Below are 11,455 nucleotides of genomic sequence, written 5' to 3'. Positions count from 1 at the left end.
ATGGGACCAGGCAATGATACCCAAATTTCAGAATTTTTTCTTCTGGGATTATCAAATGAACCAGAATTACAGCCCCTCATATTTGGACTTTTCTTCTCCATGTACTTGATCAGTGTCTTTGGAAACCTGCTCATCATCCTGGCTGTCAGCTCTGCCTCCCACCTCCACACGCCTATGTATTTCTTTCTCTCCATCCTGTCTTTTGTGGACATTTGTATCACCTCTACCATCATCCCAAAGATGTTGGTAAATATACAGACACAGACTAAAATTATAACCTATACAGGATGCATCAGCCAGATCTATTTTTCCACACTCTTTGCAGGCTGGGACAACTTTCTCCTGGCCGTGATGGCCTATGACCGCTTCGTGGCCATCTGTCACCCCCTGCACTACACGGTCATCATGAACCCCCGGCTCTGTGGACTGCTGGCTCTGGTGTCCTGGATCACAAGTGTCCTGAATTCCTTTTTACAAAGCTTAATGGTGCTGCGATTGTCCTTCTGTACAAACTCAGAAATCCCTCACTTTTTCTGTGAACTCAATCAGATGACCCAGCTTGCCTGTTCTGATACCTTTCTGAACGACACAGTGATATATATTTCAACTGTGTTGCTGGCCGGTGGTCCCCTTGCTGGGATCCTTTACTCTTACTCTAAGATTATTTCCTCTCTACGTAGAATCCCATCAGCTCAGGGCAAGTATAAAGCATTTTCCACCTGTGCGTCTCACCTCTCAGTTGTCTCCTTATTTTATTGCACGGTCCTGGAAGGGTACCTTATCTCCTCTGCTACCCAGAACTCCCACTCAAGTGCAACAGCCTCGGTGATGTACACGGTGGTCACGCCCATGCTGAACCCCTTCATCTACAGCCTGAGGAACAAAGACATAAAGGGGGCTCTGAGGAGATCCTTTGGGATGGCAGGGACAAAAGGGACCATCGTCCTGCTGGTGAAGAAGTGCCCTTGATTGCAGGGTCAAAGCCATGATTCTTTGATCATTGTGACACAGCATTTGCTCTTATGTATTTCCTGAAATTTCCATTTCTTAGAAGTCAGCTTCTCTATACAATTTCAGAAAACTCAGTTTATTAAGCTTTCTGCTCTAAGACACATACAAGTTTTTCCCTTGGTCCATTTTCATACCTTCCCACAGTTCTGACTTTGGATCGGACATATTTGAAAATTTCCGTGTCTTTTACAGGACAACTTTGATTTCTGAAAAACGGTTACTTCATAAATGACATATATCATGCCAAGTACAATTTGTCTAGACTTCCTGACGGAATAGTCAATCCTGAGTTGTTTTATTCAGATGGATAAAACTACACTTGGCATCTAAGGCCGTTTATGTAATTTCGCCATAGAGGAAAATAGGAAGTCACGATTTTCACTTTGGCTCTGTCATCAGTCTTGTTTACTCCTTAACCACTCTTCCTGATAACGTTGATTTTATCATTGTCCCCGTAAGCCTCAATGTATTGACAATGATGCCACAGGCTAAGAATGCCCGCAGTACACATCTGGGTCCGTGATACTTGTGATTCATACCTGCGCCAATGTTATGGATGCACTGTCCCTCATCATCATCATTGTTGTTGTTGTTGATCTTGTTAAAGTGTAATTGACATCACATCGTATTAGTTGCAGGTGTACAATGTAATCATTCAATATTTGTATATATTGCAAAGGGATCACAATAAACTCAGTTAACATCTGTCACAGTATTTACTTACAAACTTATTTTCATCATGAGCATTTTCAAGATCCCCTCTTCTAGCTACTGTCAAATATATAATAGTTTGTTGACTATAGTCACCAGGTTGTACATGACATCCCCTTGACTTATTCATTTTATACCTAGAAATTTGTACCTTGTGACTCTTGTGCCCTTTTCATCCACTCCCCAGGATACCACCCACCTCAAGCTACTACCAATGGGTTCTGTGTATCCATAAGCTTGATTTGGTTTTGTCTTATTTTTAAGATCCCACATGTAACTGAGATCATATGGTATTTATCTTCCTCTGTCTGACTTATCTCACTTAGCATAATACCCTCAAGGTCCATCAGTTGTCCAAGATTTCACTAATTTTTATAGCTGAATAATGTGTGTGTGTGTGTGTATCACAATTTCTATTCTATTTTCTTTTTTATTTTAATTCCAGTATAGTTAACAGAGTGTTATATTATTTTCAGGCATACAGTCTAGTGACACTTCCATACGTTACCCAGTACCGCACACTTTCTTTATCCATTCATCCACCAATGAACATCTAGCTTGTTTCCATGTCTTGGCTATTGTAAACCATGCTGCAATGAAATGGGGGTGTGTATATCTTTTCAAATTTGTGTTTTTGTTTTCTTCAGATAAATGCTCAGAAGTAGAATTGCTCAATCACATGGTAGTTCTATGTTTAAGGTTTCAAGGAGCCTCCACACTGTTTTCCAGAGTGGCTGCACCAGTTTACATTCCCACCAACAGGGCATGAGAGATTCCTCTTCTCCACAGCCGCAACAACACTTGTTGTTTCTTGTTTTTTTGATACCATCCATGCTAAGAGGCATGAGGTTGATATCTCATTGTAGTTTTGATTTTTATTTCCCTGGGGATTAGTGATGCTCAGCATCTTTTCATGTACCTATAATAGATCTGGCTGATGCATCCTGTATAGGTTAGGATTAGTTATGTTCAGCATCTTTTCACGTACCTGTTGGCCATCTGTACGTCTTCATAGGAAAAATTTCTATTCAGATCTTCTCCCCATTTTTTAATCAGGTTGTTTGTTTTTGTTTTTATTTTTTCACTTCATTATTCTTCATTCACAAATGCTAACTGGATATTCATCCACATGCAACATTTTCTCTCGTGTTCACAACTCAACAGGTTGGTGAATCCAAAAGGACTGGTGCCATCACTATACAGAGTATATTGTATTAGTGTTTCAATCACTTATTCCAACCTACATCTTCTTTTATACTCTAAAACATCTTTATTATGTTGTTTGATCAGATAGATCCACAAGAGGTGGAGGTGCCCAAGGTCAGTCCAACTTTCAGCCAGTCAGGTCTGTCCTGTGGCAACTGCTGAACATAGAACTTTGATGGTATTAAAGAGCCATTTAAGAACCTGACCAGATCCAGCAACTTGGAGAAGGGACACAACAGCATGGGTGGTGCCATCTTGCTGAGCTAGGCTCCCTGTTTGTTCTTTGCTATTGAGTTCTTTATGTACTTGGGATAGTTACCTCTTATCAGATATATGATTTGCAAATATTCTCTGCCATTCAGGAGGTTTTCTTTCCATTTTGCTGATGGTTTCCTGTGTCAGCACAAGTTTTTAGTTTGATGTAGACCCTGTTTATTCTTGCTTTTGTTCTCTTGCTTTTGATGTCAAATCCTAAAAATCATCACCAAGACCAATATGTTTTCTTCTAGGAGCTTTATGGCTTCAGGTCTTACATTTAAGTCCTCAGTCCATTTTGAGTTACTTTTTGCCTGTGGTGTAAGACAGTGGTCCAGTTTCGTTCTTTTGCATGAGGCTCTCCAGTTTATCAACGTTTATTTATTTTTGGGACAGAGAGAGACAGAGCATGAATGGGGGAGGGGCAGAGAGAGAGGGAGACACAGAATCGGAAACAGGCTGCAGGCTCTGAGCCATCAGCCCAGAGCCTGACGCGGGGCTCGAACTATCGGACCGCGAGATCGCGACCTGGCTGAAGTCGGACGCTTAACCGACTGCGCCACCCAGGCGCCGCGAGGCTCTCCAGTTTATCCAACACCATTTGCTGAAGAGCCTGTTCTTTCCTTATTGAATATTCTTGCCTCCTTTGTCGTAAACAAATTAATGATATATATGTGGGTTTGTTTCTGGGCTCTCTATTCTATTCCACTGATCTGTGTTTTTTATGCCAATATCATTCTGTTTGGGTTACCATAGCTTTGTAATATAGTTTGAAATCAGGGACCATGATGCCTCCAACTTTGCTCCTTCGATATTAGGGGTCTTTTGTGATTCCATACAAATTTTACAAGTGTTTGTCCTATTTCTCTAAAAAGTGATGTTGGAATTTTGACAGGGGTTGTACCGAATCCACAGATGAATGTGGGTATATGGACATTTTAACAGTAGTAGGTTTTCCAATCAATGAGCAGGGCCTATCCTTTCGTTTATGTGTGTCTTCTTTAATTTCTTTCAGCAATGTCGTATACTTTTCAGTGTACAGGTGTTTTCCCTCCTTGGTTAAGTTTATTCTTAGATATTTTATTCTTGTGGATGCAGTAGTAAATGGGATTGTTTTCTTAATTTCTCTTTCTGGTCATTTGTTATTAGTGTACAGAAATGCAACCAATTTTTGTATGTTGACTTTGTGCCCTGCTGAATTCATTTATTGGTTATAACAGATTTTTTCTCATAATTTGTTGAAATACAATGACATACAATAAATTAAACATACTTAAATGCAGCAATTTCTGGGGACACCTAGGTGGCTCAGTCAGTTAAGTAACCAGCTGTTGATTTCGGCTCAGGTCATGATCTCATGGTCATGGGATCGAGCCTAACATTGGGTTCTGTGCTGACAGCACAGAGCCTGCTTGAGATCTTCTGTCTCCTCTCTTTGCCCCTCCCCTGCTCTCTCTCTTTCAAACTAAAATGTAAACATTTTTAACATAAAAAAAATAATAACCAAATGCAAAATTTTCTGAATTAAAGGAATCATACAAAAATTAAGACTACATACTGAATAAGTCCTTTCAAATATAATTTAAGAAAGTGCCCAAACGTTTAAAGCTCTGTTACATAATTGTAAAAACTGTAATCAACCTGAAACCTCTGTTTTCTTCTTTCTGATGGTGATGTGGGTTTATAAACCCAATTCAAGTAGATGTTGTTAGTAATAAATAAGTATCTGGAAATATTTGGTGCGTCCAACAAGTCTTTCATAGGTAGGGAGTGTATGTACCTGTACATATGTATGCATTTGTACATTACTTCATACAAATACACTCTTACGCATGAATGTATGACACAGACACAATAACCCTATCTTTTATATTGAAAGGACATTTGGAGAGGATAGAAATCAAAACAGTGAATGTTTGAATGAGCATGGAATTAAAAGAATGTAGAAATTTAGACAAAATTTAAAGTAGATGGGTGAGGGGTACCTGGGTGGCTCAGTCAGTTAAGGGTCTGACTTCAGCTCAGGTCACGATCTCACAGTTCATGGGTTCGAGCCCCACATTGGGCTCTGTGCTGTCAGCTCCAAACCTGGAGCCTGCTTCGGATTCTGTGTCTCCCTCTCTCCCTCTGCCCCTCCCCTGATCATACTTGCTCTCTCTCTCTCTCTCTCTCTCTCTCTCGAAAATAAATAAACATTAAAAAAAATTTTAACTAGAATAGATGAACTTAATTTTAGTAATGAATTACTTTTTCTTATCTTAAAGCACAAAGGTCTCAAAGTGAGAATTCATATTTAAGACTAAAGTCGAGGGGTGCCTGGTTGGTTCAGTTTGTGGGGTATGTACCTCGTTTTTATAAGATTTTATTTTTAAGCAATCTCTACACACAACGTGAGGCTTGATCTCACAACTTTGAGATCAAGAGTCACGTGATTCATGGATGAGTCAACTTGGTGCCTTGACATGTGACTCCTTATCTCAGGGTCATGAGTTCGAACATCACATTGGACATAGAAATTATGTTTAAAATAAATAAATAGATGCATGGATAGATAGAGTGAATGAGTGAATGAGTGAGTGAGTGAGTGAGTGAGTGAGTGAATGTGTGAGTGAGTCATGTTTATATTTTACCAATGGGGAGTTCACTTTTTCCATTCCATTTAAGCAATGAAGCAGAAGCTCCAAATTGACTTTTTTCCCTCCAGTTAAGGTTGGATTTCAACACGAAATTCCCTCACCCAAGAGAATAAAAATGAATTAACTGGGAGAATGAAACTCACTTTCCTCCAAAACAATTTTATTACATGAATATCTATATTACATTGTTACTTCTGCTCTAACAAATAACACACTAGAGGCTCAAAAGACACAAACTTATTCTCTTACAGTTTAGAGGTCAGAAGCCTGAAATAAGTCTCCACGAGCTAAAATCAAGATGTCTGCAGAGCCTGGTTCCTTCATGGATGCTCGAGAAGAGACTGTTTTCTTTCCTATTGTGGTTTCTAGGGACAACAAGCATCCTTTGGCTCATTGCCCTTTCTCCATCTTCAAAGCCAGCAAAATGGCATCCTCACATCTCTCTCTGACCCACCTATTTTGCCTCCCTCTCCTTTGTTTGGAGGACCATGGCGATTATGTTAGCTCCACCTGCATAATCTTGGTCAATCTTAGTTTAAGGTCAGCTCATTACCAGTCTTGCTCTATTTGCTACTCTATTCTCCCCCTTTACTCTAAAAAATAACTTATTCAACGTTTCCAAGGATTGGAATGTGGACAACTTCAGGAGGCTCTCATTCTGCCTGCTAGAAAGTCTTTTCCAAAGTATTTTATTTGGTGTCATTTGACGGCCCTTATATAAAAGAAAGAAACACGGAATTTATCACAGCACCTAGAATGACCGGATACACTTGTCATTCCAAATTTTATACAAACACAATTTATTTCGTGAAGAAGACCTACAACCACCTGCACCTTGCTCTATCCCAGGACCGCAGCCTTGCTACTCAAAGAGTGGTCCACGGACCAGGACCTACAGTATCAATATCATTCAGGAGCTTGTTAGATACACCATATCCTGGGCCCACCATCACCTGCAAAATCAGAATCTGCATTTAAACTAGGATCCTAGGGGATTCATATGCACCTTGAAGTTGGAGAAGCACTGGGCTAGAGTAGGTTTTCACACATTCTCAATTTGGCCTTTGAGGCGGGATGATTATTTGTGTTGGGAGCTGTCCTGCTCACCACAGGTGTTTAGCAGCATCCCTCAGACATTGTCAAATATGCCCAGGGGGAAAACTCATCTCTGGCTGGGAAATATCGGACAGAGTTTGAAAAATGGAGCACCCTGACAGAATCCAATCAACACCAACCCCTTTCTGCAACCATAACCTTGAGAAGATCACTAAATTCTTCAAGCCCCATTTCCCCATGGGAAATGGAGTTCACAATAGTACTTCCTCACAGAATAGACTTTTATAAAAATTAAATCAGACAATTCCTAGAAGCTTCTGAATCCAGATTATAGTGTATAAAAAGATCTGAATATATCTCTTACAATAAACAAACATTTTATAATGGCATTTTAAGTACTGGCTCTGAACTTGTGATATAAGTGTGAAATCCCTAATTGTTTGGGAAAAATTGTCACGAAGCCCATGGGTGTAGTGCCTGAGGTTTTGTATCAAAGGAACAAACTTAACATCTCTGTTGAAAAGAGGAAAAGTTACTTGCTAGAGATGTCAGGGGCTGTGTCTCCACCACAATCAATGCTTTGAAGAATCCAAGGGACCTTAGTTAAGACCTATTTCTCAGTCTTCAACAGAAGAAAATGTTCATTGTGGATTGGGATAAGGTGCTGGGAGTTTAGATCTCTGAAAGGCAGAAGAAGTAATAGAAAAAGAGTAAGAAAGACTGGTTTCAGATGGCTTATCGCCCGGTCTCCTAGGAACAGAAATTCAACAGGAATAATTACCTCTGTCCACATAGGTGTCCCACAGGGGAATCATGTGCCTAAAGGTGAGAGAAACAACAGTGAAATGTGCCTAATGAGCAGAATTAAGAGGCTGCAAATACCTCCTCTGTTGCAGCCCCACAGTGTGTACAACCTCGGGCTGGACAAGACATGGTCGTTTCTTTTGCAGTCCTAAGTCTGGATGGGACACTGAAGTTTCACCCATCCCTGCTGTCGCGTCTGGGACAGAGCTTCATCCTCCACCATCCAATGAGGTAGCTGTTTTGAGTTGCATGTAGAGACCCTCCTCTCAGAGACCCCATCTCGATGAGTTTTACATCCCAGTAAGTACTGCAGGAGAAGGTCAAGAGAATGAAAGTCAAGAACATTTTCCTGAGGTCACCTGAGAGCCAATCTAGCCTAGCCAGAGCTGAGACTTTGCTGTAGTTGTTTGCTGGCTTGATTAGTAAATTGATTGACTGTTGTATTTATGATGCTATAAATAGAAGTAAACATTAAACTCAGAAATGCAAGTTTCAACATTAACAACTAAATGATAATAATGGAAACCCACCCAGACCGGGCATGGGAAACATAAAAGTAGAACTTAAGACCAAGGATCTTTGCAATTAACCAGAGTAGAAAAGTCAAGTATGAGCTGTGGAGGGACATACACTGAGTGAGGACATGTCTTTTCATTTTTAAGGTAGGACATATTAGATTACATTTCCGTACTGATGAGAAAAATCCAGATGAAAGAATTCTCCCAAGTACATCCTGCAAAAGGGGTACATCATGCCTACATGAAGCAGGCATATCACAGCACCTTCTCTCTCTTGAGTATTCAAATGAAAATTTTTAGGGGCACCTGGGTGGCTCAGTCAGTTGAGTGTCTGACTTGATTTTGGCTCAGGTCGTGATCTCAGGTGTCATAGGATTGAAGTCCCATAGTTGGACTCTGCCCTGACAGAGCCCCTCTCTGTCCTTCTCTCTCTCTCTGCCCATTCCCTGCTTGTGCTCACTAGCTCTCTCTCTCTCTCTCTCTCTCAATCTCTCTCTCTCTGTGTCTATCTATCAAAATAAACAAATACTTTTTTAAAAAAGAAAAATTTTAAATGAATTGTGTGAAAAGGGATATGCTAAAGAGCTTCCTTTACAATTAGCTCAATACCTATGAGTCTGAATATATTCTGGGTTAGCTAGCCACTCACTTTCTCTATTGAAAATTGTCTTTGGGAATCCTTCTGTTTGCATAGTGGGGTCAGAGTGGTTTTATTCCTGGTTTTTATTCCACTCTTTCAAACAAAAAATTGCCATTTTTTTCACCAACTTGGCTCCTTGACATTTTGCTTTTTTATGATGTGTAGAATTATTTGTGAAGAATGTGGGAGAGTGTGTAAATTTTGTGTGGTAAACTCTGTGACTTAGTCATAATATACTCTCTCCGCTGCTTTTTTTTTCTTTCTCTTTTTTTTTCTTTTTCCTTTTTTTTCTGAAAGAAGTATACTGTCACCTTAACATTCTTCACTTGTGAAGAGCTCCTTTCCACAAAAATGACAGTAAATGTCTTTCTGCATACTTATGCTCTTAAAATACCCTTTCTACATATTTCCAACTAGTTTTCACAACTCTGTATTCCTCTATTGTTCTTTTTGGCCCTTTATTATTGGGTCTATTTCCAAAATTGAAAGTACATCACTTGGAAGGCATTTTTTTTATGTTTGATGAATCACTTTTACCCTCCATAAACATGATTGGTCCACATATGTTTATATGAGATAAAATTAAAACTTTAGATATCGCTTTCTCTCCACGTGAAAAGACTTTTTCATACTCTTTTATCCCAAGTCCTTGGCCCTCTAATTTAGATCATTAAATTATTATTCTTTTAACTCGCTTTCTTCAGAAGTTGGTTTAGGGTCTTCCTTCAATTTTGTTTCATGCAGTGGTTTTGAGCCATTCTACTTACCCGAAGTGCATTTTCACTCTTTCTGTTTCTTTCAAAAGTCTTCATTTCTTTTGAAATTTTTCTATGTGATGCACACATACACCTTGCACACTCTGCCGACCGAGCCAGCCTGGTGCCCCTGATTCATGATTTTTTTAAAAAACGTTTATTTATTTTTGAGACAGAGAGAGACAGAGCATGAACGGGGGAGGGGCAGAGAGAGAGGGAGACACAGAACCGGAAGCAGGCTCCAGGCTCTGACCCATCAGCCCAGAGCCCCACGCGGGGCTCGAACTCACGGACCGCGAGATCGTGACCTGAGCTGAAGTCAGACACTTAACCGACTGAGCCACCCAGGCGCCCCCCTGATTCATGATTTCAACACCTGCAGGACATTTCATGGTGTGGCTGTGCCATTTACACTTTTGATAGTGTCACATATTTTTTCTCATTAAATTACTATTACATCAATGTTACAAAATATTTTAAAATGGATAAACTATGTTTCTTAACCAAAGGGTTTTTTGTCCTCCAGAGTATAATGAGCAATGTTCAGAGACATTTTGGGCTGTCACACTGGGGAGGGGTGCACGGAGGCCAGGGATGCTCTAAACGTCCTACAATGCACAGGACACACCCCACTACAGAGAAGGATCTGGTCCGGAATGTCCACACTGCAGAGACTGAGAAATCATGAGTTAAAGAATATGTGTATTTTTTAAGACACTATCTTTTTAATTTTTTAAAAGTCTAATGGTTGCCATATTGTTACTATTATCTTTTTTTATGAATATAATTTATTGTCAAATTGGCTTACATACAACACCCAGTGCTCATCCCAACAAGTACTATTTTTTAAGTAATCTCTACACCCAACATGGGACTTGAACTTACAACCCCAAGCTCAAGACTTGTGAGTTCCACTAACTGATCCAGCCAGGTGCCCTAAGAATATCTGTATTTTTTTTTAATGTTGATTTGAGAGAGACAGAATGTTAGTAGGGGAGGGTCAGAGAGAGAGGGAACACAGAATCTGAAGCAGGCTGCAGGCTCTGAGCTGTCAGCTCAGAGCCCAACACGGGACTCAAACCCACGGACCGTGAGATCATGACCTGAGCTGAAGTCAGACCCTTAACCGACTGAGCCATCCAGGTGCCCCATGTATTTTAATATTTGTAAATGTCTGCACAGTCTCCCAGGGTTTTCTAACACTTCACAATTCTGACAGCAAAATTAGAAAGTGCCCCTTTGCTACCTGTTAAAAATTCCAACCTCCTTCAATGCGACCGCCCCTGAAGTGTTTTCTCAGGATGTTGGGTGTGATACTGAGAAGGGATGTTCCACGGACAGGACACTACAGTAACCAGATGAATAAAGTGCCAAAGGTACATAGTGTGAGCGAGGAGCTCCCTGTGTCTTGAACCTTAACCAGCTGTGAGGCCACATGTCTTCAGGAAATTCACAACAATTACCTCTTGTCCATTCCCCTCAACACACTGGCTTCCTTCTGAGCCTTGATTTTCTGGAAAAAAAAAAATAATGCCTCCTCAGGGCCTTTGCACTGGCTGACCCTTTTCCACTTTCCCCACGATGTTTTTTTTCTTCCTTCAAGTCTCTGCTTAAATGTCACCTTCGTAGCCAATCTTGACCGAACACACAACATAACACTCCCTCCACTCTCTCTTTTTACCTGCCTTCATCTTCTTCGTAGCCTCTGTTCCTATCTCAGAATTAGCTCATTTCTATATGTGTGTCTATCCAGTCACCACCATTGAATTGAAGGTACCCTTCCTCTTCAACAGCCTCTACCTTATGACTTGAAAATGCTGACAGCATGGTTGACACTCCATATATTCCTCAAATGCATGAAAT

General features: G+C 40.4%; 1 protein-coding gene and 1 pseudogene across 2 annotated transcripts; one reads left to right on the top strand and one right to left on the bottom strand.

Annotated features, from left to right (window-relative positions):
• On the top strand, positions 1 to 9,553 carry LOC121021284 (olfactory receptor 7A5-like). 2 transcript variants are annotated; one of them, XM_040461553.1, is made up of 2 exons: positions 1 to 905; positions 9,541 to 9,553. In XM_040461553.1, exons 1-2 carry the CDS (start codon positions 1 to 3, stop codon positions 9,551 to 9,553), a joined length of 918 nt encoding a protein of 305 aa, XP_040317487.1. The 2 variants fall into 2 exon arrangements, with proteins under 2 accessions (XP_040317487.1, XP_040317486.1); XM_040461552.1 differs by lacking the exon at positions 9,541 to 9,553 and having other exon boundaries at positions 1 to 969.
• Positions 2,723 to 3,182, bottom strand: LOC121021285 (NADH dehydrogenase [ubiquinone] 1 subunit C1, mitochondrial-like; annotated as a pseudogene).
• Positions 9,554 to 11,455: the final 1,902 nt, after the last annotated feature.

Source organism: Herpailurus yagouaroundi, unplaced genomic scaffold (assembly GCF_014898765.1).
Source record: "Herpailurus yagouaroundi ecotype Mexico unplaced genomic scaffold, PumYag 283, whole genome shotgun sequence".
NCBI lineage: Eukaryota > Metazoa > Chordata > Mammalia > Carnivora > Felidae > Herpailurus > Herpailurus yagouaroundi.
The sequence above is the reverse complement of the archived record's forward strand: the minus strand, read 5'-3'. Positions and strand labels throughout refer to the sequence as shown.

Excerpts from the sequence above, each read along its gene's own strand:
- LOC121021284 (XM_040461552.1), top strand. The coding sequence starts at position 1 with ATGGGACCAGGCAATGATACCCAAATTTCAGAATTTTTTCTTCTGGGA.